This window comes from Notechis scutatus, chromosome 2 (assembly GCF_049901735.1).
Source record: "Notechis scutatus isolate UNSWTSFEM ecotype Mainland chromosome 2, rNotScu1.2, whole genome shotgun sequence".
Classification (NCBI taxonomy): domain Eukaryota; kingdom Metazoa; phylum Chordata; class Lepidosauria; order Squamata; family Elapidae; genus Notechis; species Notechis scutatus.
This window is the reverse complement of record NC_142010.1, coordinates 189673889-189689112: the sequence shown is the minus strand read 5'-3', so window position 1 is coordinate 189689112 and position 15224 is coordinate 189673889. Positions and strand designations below refer to the sequence as shown.

At 37.3% G+C, this 15224-nt stretch overlaps 1 protein-coding gene across 2 annotated transcripts in view; it reads left to right on the top strand.

Moving 5' to 3' along the window:
• Positions 1 to 1290: 1290 nt before the first annotated feature.
• The window catches only part of FOCAD (focadhesin), a 150977-nt gene continuing 137043 nt past the window's right edge, over positions 1291 to 15224 (top strand). For both annotated transcript variants that reach the window (XM_087957633.1, XM_026680279.2), the window contains exons 1-4: positions 1291 to 1370; positions 3833 to 3919; positions 6188 to 6262; positions 8606 to 8760. In XM_087957633.1, the coding sequence (XP_087813759.1) occupies positions 3863 to 3919; positions 6188 to 6262; positions 8606 to 8760 (287 nt within the window). In that variant the 5' untranslated portion in view covers positions 1291 to 1370; positions 3833 to 3862. The remainder of the gene's footprint in view (positions 1371 to 3832; positions 3920 to 6187; positions 6263 to 8605; positions 8761 to 15224) is intronic.

Genomic DNA, 15224 nt, shown 5'->3' with positions numbered 1-15224 from the left:
TCCTTTATTTTGTCTGTTGTATTTTTCACTTTTTAAAAAGTTTTTATATCCAGTCTCAGTCTTTGCAAACATAGGCATTATAATTATCCTTGTATTTTATTTGTTGTCTTTTTTATTATTTCAAAAGCAATATTAAAAAAAAGACTGAAAAAACTCTTCCCTTCCTTTGCTTTTATTTTCTTGAAAACTAGGAAACATCCTGAGACATTCTGCCACTGCCTCCTTTGAACTCAAATTTCATTTATCAGACTGTTGTTGAGGTTAAGGATCTTCTGCCTGACCATCAAGGTCATTTCCACATACCATTAACCCATTGGGAGCTAGAACAAATAACTTCATACTGTTTTTAATTAAAATATCTTTTTATTATATGTTAAGAGTCTTCTATAAACTTGTGCTGAGCCATAATCTGATAAATTAGTTGTTTGGACCTAGTCATTGCAATTATAAATTTTTCTTTGTGCTGGTTATGCATCCAGGCATAGTTTAATAAACTGAAATATTTTGTTGTATTAACTTATTATAAAATACTTTTCTCCAACTTTGATATTACAGAAACTCTTTTTGTTTAGCCAGTTATTTGAATTAATAATATTGTTATGTGTTTCAGTATCTTTTCTTTAATGGGATTGTAATTTGAGGCTATTTTTATTTTGATGGTTATATTGCCATGAGTATTTTAATTGTGTTTATATAAGTGTTATGACCAGGGTGATTTATTTTTAATGAAACAAAATAAATTGTCTAACACGAGTTAGAATCCTAATGTTTTAAATAAAATTAGTGTAGTTTGGAGGGTAGGTTAATTTTATTGTATTTGTGCTATTTTGTAAGGAATGGATTTTTTTTCGAGGCAGTTGTTTTTAAATAATAGTGTATGAAGAAACTAACTCTTCACAGGTCATTGAATTTTCTTTCATGTTCAAAGTCTATTAAATAACCCCAGAGATTTCTAATGGCTTCATTGTAGCTATATATAGGTATATGCATGATTGTAATAAGCAGCGACAGAGTAGTAAAAACAATATGAAGAAAGTGAAAAATCTGTCATATTAGACTTTAAAAACTAGCCACACATAAATTGGTAAGTCACCGACACTTCAGTAGCTGGGGAATTCTGGGAGTTGAAATCTTCCAGGCTTAGGTTGTAGACCCCTGCGTGAAGTTTAACACACCACTCTTATGAAACCAAATCTTCCTTATTTGTAATGCGGCTGCTCCTCTTCCCGGGCATGCTCAGAAGCAACAAAACGTGCCCTTTTGTGAATCAGGGCGACCGAACGCTCGCTACTGAGTCTGCGCTGTACATCACGTCTCCGGCCGTGGGACGTTCCTGCGGGGTTTGACAGAGGGATCTCTGCTGAAGGCAGGTGAGCGCCTGTTTCCGCCTTAAGAGGTTGCTTTCGGTTTGAAACACTTGCTTCCAACGCTGCCGATCGCAGCCTTCCAACAATGGATCTAGTAGAACGGCCTCTGCAGAGTTGAGAGGGGGGGGGGGTGTTGCGCAGGGCTGTTGAGTCGTGCAATTGGAAAGTAATTTAAACTTTTAATGTCTTTTATTCTCCTGGATTGCGTTGATGCATGCCACGTTTTAAGAAGGAAACATGCATGCCTCATAACTTAAGTCGGGCACTGCAGTTTAAGGCAAACTTCCCACAGGCTGAAGTCCCCACATCAGTTGGACTCCTAATTTTTATAATCTCCATGCAGAATGGCTTGGCTGTCTGGCAATGATGGGGTTGCAGCCCACCCTTTCTAAAAAGCTGAAATAATAGAGGTCTAAAGTCGAACCTAGCTAGTATAAGGTTTGCTGAGATTTGTAGTACTTTAGCAGTTCACTACTGGGGAAATTATTTGTCTACGTGTATGTAGTCCTTATTGGATTACATGACTACCAGAGTCTTCTGAAACTCCCAAATTGTTTTTTTTTAATGTTTAAAGTTGTGTAAATAAAATTTGAAATAAATTTAAAACCACTGCAACATGAATAAGATGAATTAGAATTATATAACAAAGCTGAACAAGAACAAGAACAGAGCTTTGGACAATGAGAAAAATGAAAGCTTGATTCAAACCAGTGCTATTTCAACTTGCTTCAGAGTTTTAGAGAGGTAATCCCTGCTAACTTGGCCTTGTGGATGCTGGCCCCATCCTTAGTGATGTTACATGCACTTGATCCCTTAGCTCCAAACTTGCTCTCTGAAGATATGAAGCAAGGTTCCTGATGATGCAGTAAACTTTTGTATTCTTCAGTTAATACACGTAGATTGTCACTGTCTTTGACTTATGGACAGAACCCAGTTAATGTAAAAAAAAATTAAGTTTGAATGTTTCATATACATATCAGCTAACATTTTGAACAGTATGGCAGAGTACTCACCTCTACTCATCTGGTTTTTCATACTATAAAAATACAATGCTTTTGCCAGTGTTATTAGAGCAATAGGACTGACAACCCTCAGCCTGAAGATGATATATGTTCGCTGATAGAGAATATGTGACATGATTAAGAAATAGAGTAATATTACCAGAAAGTTAAAGCAAAACAAAAGTTAATATACAGTGGATATAAACAGTCTATACACTCCTGTTAAAATACCAGGATTTTTTTTTCCCCACGAGTCAATTTTCAGTTTGTTTTTCAATTGATTGCTCAGTTTATATGTTATGAAGGTGGAAACAATTCTGAAGTTATTTATCTTAGTCTGATTTTCTTATATTTCAAAAACCTGGGATTTTAATAAGGGTGTAGACTTTCTGTATCCACTGTGACATGTGGAATACAATAATCCAGGAATTTTGACAATGTACTGATATTACAGAAGAGTAATTATAAATAAATAAGATGGTTGATCAAATACCTTATTCGGCTGGTAAAAATCAGAAGAGATTCCCCCCAGAAAGCATCTTGTTAATAAGGCACTTCAGTAAGTAGATAAGTATCTTTTGTGGTGTACTGTATAGTTAAAGGATTGGGCTAAGTATGGGAAATTAGGTTCAAATTAGATATTTATTTGTTTAATTTATAAGCCGCCCACGTCACTTTGCAAGGCATCTCTGGGCGGTTTACAAATTGCTTACAGATTGCTAAGTGGTTCAGTAGCGGTCACTGAGCATCCTATATTTCAAAATTGTTGCCAGGGTTAAATTAGGGATGGTTCTGGTATGATCTCCTAGACCAGGTGTGTCAGACACACATTGTCACAGCAGCATTACGTGATGTATTGGGACTTTTTTCCCTTTTGCTAAACCAGGCAGGGGCGGGGCCAGCATGTAACACATCCGGCCTGCGGGCCATGAGTTTGGCACCCCGCCCTAGACAAAGACAAGTAGCCACAAGAACAGAGTTTTGGTTTAAATATAAAGCAGTAGAAACAAATTAGCAATTCTGTTAAATTGAAAAAAAACCTTACTACATTCTATACTTTCAGTAAGAAGAATAAGTGTTTTCAGTTGTTTGTTTTCAACAAAATGAGCATATAGTACTTTGGAAGATTGTTGGGGCAGCAACAAACACACGCAGCTCAACTTGTGTGACTGGTGGGCCGGTTCACCTCCCCCACCCCTGCTGGGTCACCAAGCTGTAAAGACTGGGGACTGCTATGCTACACTATGTGCTCTTAATTTAAGAAGATTATTGTTTAGACTTGTGTGGACCTTCAATTAAATAACTGTTATTCAGAATGCACACATGGCTTAGCCATGATGTGGTTACTTTCACGTAGACTTAGTGTAAATCTATAAACTCAAAATTTTGGTTTATGTTTAATCACTGCAGTTTATTCAGCAAATCAATGATAATGACATTTTGTATCTACTTTTGTTGTTTCAGAAGTTCCATTGTCTATAGATTAATCAAACAATGTCTGAAGAAATCAGAAAAAGGCTTGATTTTCCTAACACGCTTATACAGTCACAGGTGAGAAAGCTTCTGTTTGGTGTGTACCATATATGGCATGAATACATAGATTTATCCACACAAGCAATTATACTTGCTGAAAAATAAATTCTTTACATGAAACCCCTGGGGAAGAGTTTTGAGTGGGATGTCTTCAGGATGATGGGACCCTGCTTTGCTGCTTCTTACCACTCCATTTCAAGTAAGCATTTGATACTCTGGAGTATTGCCAAAGTGCCATTATGGACTGGATGGGAAAGAACAAGCTGCTGTTTAATCCAGCCAAAACAGAGACACTGTTATTAAATAGGTGTCAAAGGTTGAAATTCAGATCATTTTGGAGTGGGTTGCATTCTCCTTGAAATAAGAGATTCATGGATTCTGGAGTGGTTCTTGATCCTCAGCTGTCACTGGATTTGGCATCTGCAACAACTAGTGTACCAGCCGTGTCCCTTCTTGAGCTAGTTAAATTTGATGATATATTCATGTCTTGTCTTAACTAGTACTGGAATACAGTAGGCTATTTTAGTTCCACCTGGTATAAATAAAAAGCTGCATTTGTTGTTTGTCTCTTTTGAAATAGGAAAGAGAAAAAAAAACTTAAATTCCTATTTTAAGGCTACATTTTACTAGACGGCTGCATCTAGCCAATTGTCGCTGGTTTTAAAAAAATAAGCAGAGATAGAACAGATTAGTATTTGATCACAAAAATTACCAGGAGCATAAAAATGGGAAGTTTAAAAAAATGCAAGATACTGGGGATAGTGGGAAACTGCTTCTATATTATTACTATTAATGCATTGCTACCAATTTTATGGAACTGTCCTAGAAGTCACCAGAGGCTGAATTTGACTACTAGAGTATATGCTAGTAATTTGCTAATTCTTTCATAGAGAAGTATGAAATAGATTCTGTTAGATCAGAACTAGTAGTCTTTCTGTTGCATCATTCTACTTTTCATAATAGCCACCTGGCAGCTGAAGTGCAATAATAGTGAATTGACAGATAAACTCCTAACCAAAACTCTAAATCTCTTGGCCAAGACATGCAATTGCATCAGGTTCCTTTAAGCCTTTGCTTGGTTTCCACATTGTAGGAATAACAGATATGCTCTTGTGTGGTTTGTTTTAATTAGTGAGAGCAGCCATTATATCAGTGAAGAAACGTTCTTAAGAGAAGATGCAAGTTGATGTTAGGCCTTCTTTTTCTTTCTGCTGATTTATGATCCTGTTAACTAGAACTGTTCATTTTTCAAATACGAATACTGTTCCTGCAAATATTTGGACTTTTTTTTATTTAAAAAAAAAAGATTCTTGCCTCTATTCATTGGATAAAGTTGGGCATTTTGTGGTCTTTGAATTGATACTGTAATACAACTTAACACCACTGACTTCATTAGTTTACATTGTTGGGAATAAAAAACTGTCTGGAGAACTAAAGGAGGCTCATGCCTACTCCAGAATGTTGTCTGCAAAATTATATTTCTAGTAGGCATATGATGTATATATTACAAGCAGCTTGATATCTTTTCATATATCTATCATATTTTCATATCCTACCTGTCTGACTTATTGCCACTTTGCTAAATAAATTAATCAGAATGTATTCAAATTTAGAAAGTGAAAACAGCCTTATACATGCATTAGCAGAAAGGTTAGGGAAATAGCATTTGTTTATTTTAAACTCTATGAGGGAGTCATTCCTTCTTATTAGGTGTAAATATACAAGATAACATATTTTAAATACCTCTAAAGTGCTTTCTTATAAGAATTTCTACTTTTTTTAGTAGAGGCACCAAATTCTTAAGGAAGTTTAGAACTCATCTGGCTATTTGTCCATTTACTTTATAATGACAGAGCACAGAATCCCATGTCCTAGGCAGAAACTTTTTCCCATTATCAGGAACAGTTATTAAATCACTTTTTAAATAAATGTAACTCCTAAGTAAAGGCCCATCTGCTCTAATTTTTTAATATTAGCTTTAATATGTTTTTGCTATGCTTATTCAGGTAGCAAGTTCTGGTCCACTTGAATTGACAATCTAAATGGTTGTGAGTGGCCATATTTTTAGCCCCGGGATATTATAGCCCAGAATTATCTGTGAAGATAAAGAGAATATCAAGTTGGTACTATTGAATTGTGTGTGATAAATTATTCCCCCCCACCATATAACCTTAGCCTTCATGTTGCTGTTTAACTAACATAGCAATGGGGTGGGAGGGGGGGTAGGGCATGGTTGCTTCTGGCTGCAATAAAGTTCATAGTTTAGTGATTTATGTTTATTCACAGGCTGTGGGCCATCTTATTGCTGCAGTGCTGAAAGAAAATGTTTTATCTAACAAGATCAGCCAGTCCAGTAACCAGGTTTGTGAATTTGCTTTCATTTTTCTTTCCCCGCATTGCCCTGACAACTGCTTTTGTGGTGCAACATGATTGAAAATCAATTGTGGCAACTTTAAATTTTCACAGCTAGAGGATAATGCTTCACTGAGAAAGAAAAAAAAACATTGAAATGGTGTACATAACAATATCATCAGACTGTCTAATGATAATGATGTACTGTCTGGAATGGGTAGATTCATGCACAGCATGAATACTAACATTTTATGAAGCAAGGAAGACTTTGAACTGTTCTCTGGTCTACCGGTATTTCTCTTACTGAACATGTGCAAGCAATTTTTTTACAATTATTTCTCTTTGTTATAACCTGTATCAAGCATTAAGGGAACCTACAGGTAGTCCTTGCTTAACAATCCTTTGTTCAAAGTTCTGACAGTGTTGAATAATACTTAAGCCTGGTTCTTGAAGTCATGGACAATACAATGCCCCTGCAGACATGTGATCAAAATTCCGGTGCTTGGGATGGTAGAGTGCAGGACGGCTTGCTCACCCACCATAGCAGCAGCCAGCCCTGGCCTGGCTGCACTTTGGTCAGGCCACAGCAGCCACTTACCTGCCTCCCAACCTGCTTGTGAACTGCCTAGGACTTGTGACTTCCTGCCAATGTGGTCATATGGCTTTGCACTTTTTGATTGCATCACTTAGCGATGGCAATTCTGGTCCCAATTACCAGAAGTAAGTTAACACAGTTTGCCACAGTTTGTTAAGTGAATCATTGCAGTTGTTAAGTTAGTAACATGGTTCTTAAGTAATCTGGCTTCCCCATTAAGTATGCTTGTCAGAAAGTCACAAAATGTGACCACATGACCACAAGACACTGCAACCATCAAAAATACATGCCAGTTGCCAAGTGTCCAAATTTTGATGTGACCAAATGTGACCACAGGGATGCTGAAATGGTCATAAATGTGAATAAATGGTTGTAAGTCAAGGACTACTTGCATTTGCTTCATTTTCCTCAATTGTTCATCTTGACTTAGAGATGCTGAGATTTGTAAAAATCTGTAATGTAATTGAAAAAAGATTTTCAAAAGATTTGCGAAATCTGGTAATAGATTACCTGGTCCTGATATAAAATACATTTTCCTATTCTGTTATCTTTTTCCTGATGTTTACTTTGTGTTATAGTTTATTAGGTTTAAATGGAATAAAATTTACATTTTTGAACTTAAATTTAGAATTGTTGGAGCTAAAACTATTCGTTGCAGTTTTACTTAATTATTGCTTGATCCCTTTATATCTGGTTTTCATTCAAGATACAAAGAACTCCCTCTTCCTGTTTCTCTCCATAATAACCCTGTGAGATAGCTAGATCTAAGAAAGCATGACTGACTCAAAATTATGTCAAAATCCATAGCTGACAACAGACTAGAATCTGAGTCTTCTCAGCACCAAAGTTACCCTTTGCACCTCCTTTTTCATTCCCTGAAAATGAAATAATTAATTGATCATGGCCTTTTACTGTTAATTGTTTATGTAAATTTTGTGGATATTTCATTATAAGTGGATTTTAAAAAAAGAATACTGTACATGTAAAAGTGTAGCAAAGTAAACCGTCTACTAGACATCTTTCCAAGTATTAAATGGAAACATGCCTTTGTTTATTAAGAAGGCCAGAATTTTGTACTCTCATAGAACATTTGCCATGATGAACAGTTCCACTTTAGAAACAGACATTTTATGCAACCCATTGACTGATGTAAATTGCTAGGTGCAGTTAAACATTTTAGCTATATTTTTAGAAGTATCAAATATTAAAATTACAATAGGATAACTACCAGTCATCTCAAGATTAAATTACAGATTTTGATTAAATAAAAATTAAATGTCAATCCTAATAAAAAGCAAACTCTGAAACAAGCCTTCCTCAAAAGATACTTACATTCTAAATGCAAAAAAAAAAAAAAAGAACAAAAAACCCCACATTTTTATGAGGTATTTCCATAATTATGAGGCCACTACTGAAAAATGCCTTTTATATATTATTTATTTCCCATGCTGTCCTGAGAGAGATATTTGATGTTCAAGCCATGCTCGAATATCTTACACAACTATTAAAAGCAGGAGTCTTTATGTCAACAGTTTCTTGTATCACATATTACTTAGTTTTGAGTTCAGGAACCCATCTGAGGTAAATTAACGATACATTTAGCAAGTGGCAAGAGAAAAAAAGAGTCAAATGTTCATTAACTTTCTCTGTTTTTGTTCAGATATCAATTGAAGCAGAATAGCTATGAGAATAATAATTGAATTTATGAGTCATCAGTCCTGAGTAACAGATCTTGTTTCTCCTCTCTCTGATTCTAGACCCCGGCGTTAAATTTGCTTTGGGAAAAGTCCTGCAGTGACAATATGATGGTCCGGACAACCTGCTGTGAGGCTCTGGTGATGCTTGTTAAACAAGATCATGCAGAGTTTGGCTACATTCTTAACACAGCACTCAGCCTCATTCCTTCAGCCAGGTGATGGTCATTTAATTAAAGATCAGCTCGTTTGTAGTTCAGAATCAGTGATACCATCTTGTAAAAAAAAAGGTAGACTTGATCCTGGGGAAAACGTGAAAGAGCCATTAGTGGAGGAAGGAAGAAATGAGCTATTAAGGTAGAAAAAATTATATGGGTTGTCCTCAACATACAACCATAATTGAGCCTAAAATTTCTGTTGTTAAGTAAGACATTTGTTAAGTGAGTTTTGTCCTGTTTTATGACCTTTCTTGCCACGGCTGTTAGGTAAATTGCGGTTATGAAGTGAACCTGGTTTTCCCACTGACTTTGCTTGTCAAAAGGTCCCAAAAGGTGATCACATGACCCCGGGATACTGCAACGGTCATAAATATGAACCAGTTTTTCAAGTGTCTGAATTTTGATCACATGATCATAGGGATGCTGCAAAGGTCATAACAGTGAACACTGGTCATAGGTCATATATTTCAGTGCCGTTGTAACATTGAACGGTCACTAAACAAACTGTTGTAAGTTGAGGACTACCTGTACAATCCTGAGATAGAGGAAAGCATGAGAAAGATGCCAAATAATTCTACTTTGGTTTTATCTATAATGTAACAGAAAGAAACTTGGACAAGTTTTCTAGATCCTATTTTTTACTTTATAAAGAACATTCCAGGAATCCTTGCTGTTTCTGTTACTTGACCTGGCCTACCTTGCAGGGCTAACACCTCTGCTCTTTTCTGCTCCAGTGCCCTCATTTCTGAACACTAAATAGTGATGGGGCTTCAGAGTCATACTGTCCTCTCTAATCTCTGGAACACCTAGTCTCTTCCTCTTCCTCTTCCTCCTCCTCCTCTTTATTATTATTATTATTATTATTATTATTATTATTATTATTATTATTATTATTATTATTATTATTCAGAGAATATCTTTCTAGGTCTTGGACTGGGCAAAATAATAATGCTTTTCCTCCAAGAAAGCTTTAGGCATGTAACTGTTTCCTTATAATGCTCAAAGGTATTCTCATTTTGCTGTTGTGAATGAAAACACTACCAAATACTCTTTTTTTTTTTGCCATTTCTTTTGAGACTCCAGAGATCTGATTGACTTGGCCCTGGATTCAGTGTTCATGATGTGTCTTTGCTCAACCCAAAACCAAACAGGTTTTATGGAAGTTTGCCAAAGTTAAATATGTTCCTTGATGTTCTTCCTCTTCTCTCGTATTCTTAAATTGGAGTTAGATAAATGATGGAGCAGAGTGGTGTAGCAAAAAATAAATAGGCAAATGATGAAAAAGAATAATTGTAATGATGCTGAAGCTTAATCACCTACAGATTTCTGCTCTTTGCATAGAAGTTGTTTTATTGCTCAAGGCTAGTAATTTGGTTTTCCACCTGTACTGTATTATAAGGTCACTGACCCTCAAAGTCAGAGATTTTATGATTTGTATCATCAAAACATATTTCTACATTCTAACTTTCACAAAATTACATTTTGAACATGCCTTGCTTCAACAAGTAAAACCAATATATCCCTCTCCACCCCCAATCCAGCACAGTAAAACAGCAATCTCTTTTTTAAACACTACCAAAAGACTCTATTAAATTCTAGCTGTGTATTACAATGTACATTAGGGTATGTCTTAAAAATATAATCCAAGCCCCTGAAGAAGGTTAAAGGAAATTAGTTAACTTGTCAAGGTAACAGCTGGAATTAAGCTAAATAAGAACAGGAAAACTAAACAATTTCCACAATATCTTCTTGAGCATATAAGTGCCATTTTCAAGGAGAACATCAGGAATTGCTTGCAAATCCTGAACCTCACTGACAGAGAATCAGAGGAACTATGGATTGAACATAACAAAGATGTTAAGGAAGAATGTGAAAAGATACTGCCAAAGACAATGAAACAAGAAATCAATGATGGATGTCAGAACAGATCATGGGAATTACCAAGAAAAGAAGCCAGAGCCAAGAAAAAACAAAATCTCAAGAAAAAAACTATCAAACAATTTCAGGGAGCTGTTAGAAGAGACAAGAAACAGTACTAAGAGTACTTCTGTAAAGATACTGAAGATGAAAACAGTTTTGAAAAATAAGGAAAGCCTTCCAAAATATCTCTGAACTCTAGAAGTGGGTTGTAACCTCAAACTGATATGCTAAAAGATGCCAGTGGATAGCTTCAAAAAAAGATGGAATGAATAGCCTTAAATATTGTACAGTGAAATTATCAACATTCAAGATATTATAGAAGATATTGCTACTTACAAGCACCTCTAGTAGTAGAAGATGAAATTAAATTAACATCCAGTCTTTTCCTAGTCAGAAAGTGCAGAAACGGATGGAATACTCGCTGAAATATGGCAACCAACAGAAGAAGAATCAGTAACGATTCTAACCAGGCTATCAATTAAGATTCTAATGAAGCAAATCTGGAGGAAAACACAGTGGCCAACAGATTGGAAAATTTACATCCCAATATGAAAAAGGAGGGGGGATGCGGTGGATCAGTGGCTAAGACGCTGAGCTTGTCGATCAGAAAAGGCCAGCAGTTCGGTGGTTCGAATCCCTAGCACCGCATAACAGAGTGAACTCCCGTTACTTGTCCCAGCTTCTGCCAATTTAGCAGTTCGAAAGCATGTAAAAATGCAAATAGAAAAATGAGGATCACTTTGGTGGAAGGTAATAGCATTGCGTGCACCTTCAGCATTTAGTCATGCCATCCACAGAGATATCTTAGGACAGCACTGGCTCTTTGGCTTTGTAACGGAGATGAGCACCGCCCCCTAGAGCCGGAAACGACTAGCACGTATATGTGAGGGGAACTTTTACCTTTATGAAAAAGGAGACTTAACAAAGTATGCAAACTATAGCACAATATCCTTGATTTGATATGTCAACAAAATAATGCTTGAGATCATCTAATGCAGATTGGAGCCATAGATAGAAAGAGAGATGCCAGATGTTCAAGCTGACATTAAAAAAATGCTAAGCCGCAAAAGATATTGCTGAGCATGCTGAATAATTAAGAAAGCCAAAAAATACCAGAAAAAAATCAGCATGTGCTTCATTTCTTTATAAAAAGGCTTTTGATTATGTCAACATGTGAAACTGTGAAATGTATATTAAAAAAATGGGAATCCCAGGACATCTCATTGTCCTCAAACAAAATATATATACAGATCAGGAAGCCCCAGCAAGGACAGTACATAATAAAACCCATTAGTTCCAGGTTAGCAAAGGAGTGAGACAAAGTGCGGAGGTCAGGGAATGGTCTTGAAGGACGGTTGGGTGGCAATGATTAGATAAAAGGAGACTGAACCTGCATCAAGAGAGTAACTTGGCAAGCCCGTTACCTAATTCAGTGGAGATAAAGGGAAGGAAGGGAAAGCACATTCAGACTTGCAATATTATTATAGCTGTTGCAATAAAAATAGTACTAACCTACCTGACGTTAGTTTCTCAGTCTGATCTACCTTGTAAGACTGACATAAGTCTTTATACTATCCCTTCATTTATTCAACCCGTATCCTGAATATATATTAAGGGAATTTGGATTCGAAGCAGATGAATGTGTTACTTTGGAGGAAGAAATATCAATAACCTAAGCTGAAAATATAAAGGATCTCCAAGCTCTAGTAATAAAAGTTAAGGAGAAAAAATGGAAATGAAACGAAATATAAAGAAGACTAAACAAATGACAACAGCTAGAACAACCACCTTTAGAAGATATCTAAGTGGTATCTTTCAGGATCAACAATCAATAGTAAGGGAAGGAGCAGTCAAGAAATAAATCATAGACTAGATGGAGCAGCTGCGAAAATCTTTGAAAGCATGTTCAGATGCTGTGATGTGTTTATACTCACAAAGATCAGAATAGTGCAGGAAATGACATTCCCTATGGCACATATGAAAGCAAAAATTGGACTTTGAAGAAGTAGAACAGGAAGAATATTGCTGTTTTTTAACTTCACTGTTGAAGAAGACTCCTGGGAATATCGTGCACAGCCAAGAAAACAAAAAAGAAGATCATCAAACAAATCAATCCAGATATTGCAACTGAGGCTCAAATTATCCTACTTTAGATTAATTATGTAAAGCTCTCTGGAGAAGGCTGTAATGCTGAAAGTGAAAGAGGACAACTAGCAGTGAGGTGAATGGACTCAATTACAGTGGTGATTTATATACCATTGGAAGATTTGAAGCACTAGTTTATGAGCAGGTTGTCATGGACAAAACCTAGATGATTGCTAATAGTCAACACCAACTTAATAGTACATAATCAAATGGGCCGTAGAGAGCAAGGAAGGTGACCTTGACAGAAATATGCAAGCTCTATCACCAAAGTGATGAGGGGTGAAACAAAACCTAAGTCCACAACAGAGAACAAATATATGAAAGGGGCTCAGAAAGACACCACTCCCTAATTCACCACAGAATAAGAAGAGGAACAATATATAGCATAACCAAAAAAAGTGGCTACAAGGAGCCTGTCAAGACCTTGGGTTCCCCCTCTCAGTTGGCTTTTAGAAGACTGGAGGATAGTATCCATTTTGTCTTGGTTTTCAGTATATGTTTTTCCCCCTTCAAAAGGACACTAGGTTTACATACCGTGTTTCTCACAAAATAAAGCCGGGCCTTTTTTTTTTTTTTTTTGACCCCTGAAAAAACAGCTAGGCCATCTTTTCGGGGGTGACTTAATTTCCTGCCCCACCTAGAGTGCCCCATGCGCAGGTACCTCTCCACGAGGCTGTTTCTATCGGCTGATGAAAGCTCCCCAAAGGCAGAGTCACCAGCCGCTTCGGGGTGAGGCATGGCTGCCCGCGTCCCCTTGCCATGAGGCAGTGTCTTTTGGGCGATGGAAGCTCCCCAAGGGCAGTCACCAGCCACTTCGATCGGCCGGTAGAAGTGGCCTTGGGGCGAGCACCCATGCACACTCCCCTCACCACAAAAAAACCCAAGAGCCCCTCCACTTTGCCCCTCCCTGCCCCCCAGTGCCTGCTCTACTCAAGTCAGAGATGGGGGGGGGCAGAACCAGTCCTTGGATTCCCAGAGCGCACCTGGGAGGGTGCTTGTCTAGGATGGAAATTAAGCAGGGTTGGAGCTGGGATGGAGTCCCCAGGAGAGGATTTCAAAGGCTGGAGAGAGAAGTTTAAAAGAGTGGGACAGGAGAAGACGAAAGCTTCTTTAGCGACCCTCCTATGATCCAAATGGTTGCAGTGGGAAATCGGGGCAGGGGGAATAGGGCTATCTGAGGGGACGAAGAAGAGCGGCTGGCTCAGGAAGCAGAAATGTAGTGGGAATCTTGGGGTCATCTGATATTTATTCTGACAACAGCATATGTACATTGCGTTGAATTTGCAGTTGTATTGTTTGCAGTTGGGAACCTGATGTATAGCCACGCCTCGCCCCGAAGTGGCTGGTGACTCTGCCTTTGGGGAGCTTTCATCGGCTGATAGAAGCGGCCTCATGACAAGGGGAGTGTGCGTGGGCGCTCGCCCCGAGGCCACTTTTACCGGCCGATCGAAGTGGCTGGTGACTCTGCCTTCAGGGAGCTTCTATCGGCTGATGTTCTATCAGTAGTAGATCAGGGTATTCTGGCCTAGGCTACCTGCAGGGCGCTCCTAAAGGCAAGTTATCTCCCCACCCCGCCACCCTTCCCCCCATTTCTCTTCACCTCCTGTAGTTCTAACGAATGATGTGAGAAATGGCGGGGAAACGCATGGTTTAAATAGGCCTAAATTTTGGGGGCGGGGCTTAATTTCACCTCATGCCTAGAAATCATGCTGGGCCTTCCTATTGGTGGAGGCCGTATTGTTGGAGAAACACGGTACTTCCTTTTCTAATTACTTTTGGAAAATATTTGTTAACTGGTTTTTAGCTATTGGAAACCTTTGGATTGGGTGAGTTTTAATAACACTACAGTATGTGAATTTCCTTCATTCCTTAGTGAAAGAAGTTTTAACAGTAAGTTTAAGAATTTTAAAAACAATTATGAAATACACAGCAAGAATGATTAAAACTTTGATTTTAGAAAGTTAAAATTTGAATAAGTATCCAGTTAAATTTGCAATAAGATTTTGGAATTGATTATAAAGAATCCCCATGTGAAAATTCTTTTGTTTTAAAACATAATGAGAGAAGATTTTAAAAATGGATACTAAGGGAAACTAGAAGGAGTTAAAAATTACAATGAAAGGAGAAAACCACATAAACTCAATTTACAATTACAGAATGAAGCAAACTATTTTAACATTGGATATTTTGAAGAATATTTTTGAACAATGGACTGATAAGTTAATTTTAACTGTAGAGGTGGTTGCCTCTATAGATACACTGTATCTAAAATATTTTATGGAAGTGGAACAAGTTCTACCTGACGAGTAGAACTGAGTTGAAAGTGGATTTCTATAAGAATGACATGGAAAAAGATGCGGCATTAGACATAGAAAAACTTTGGCTGATGTCTTAACAAT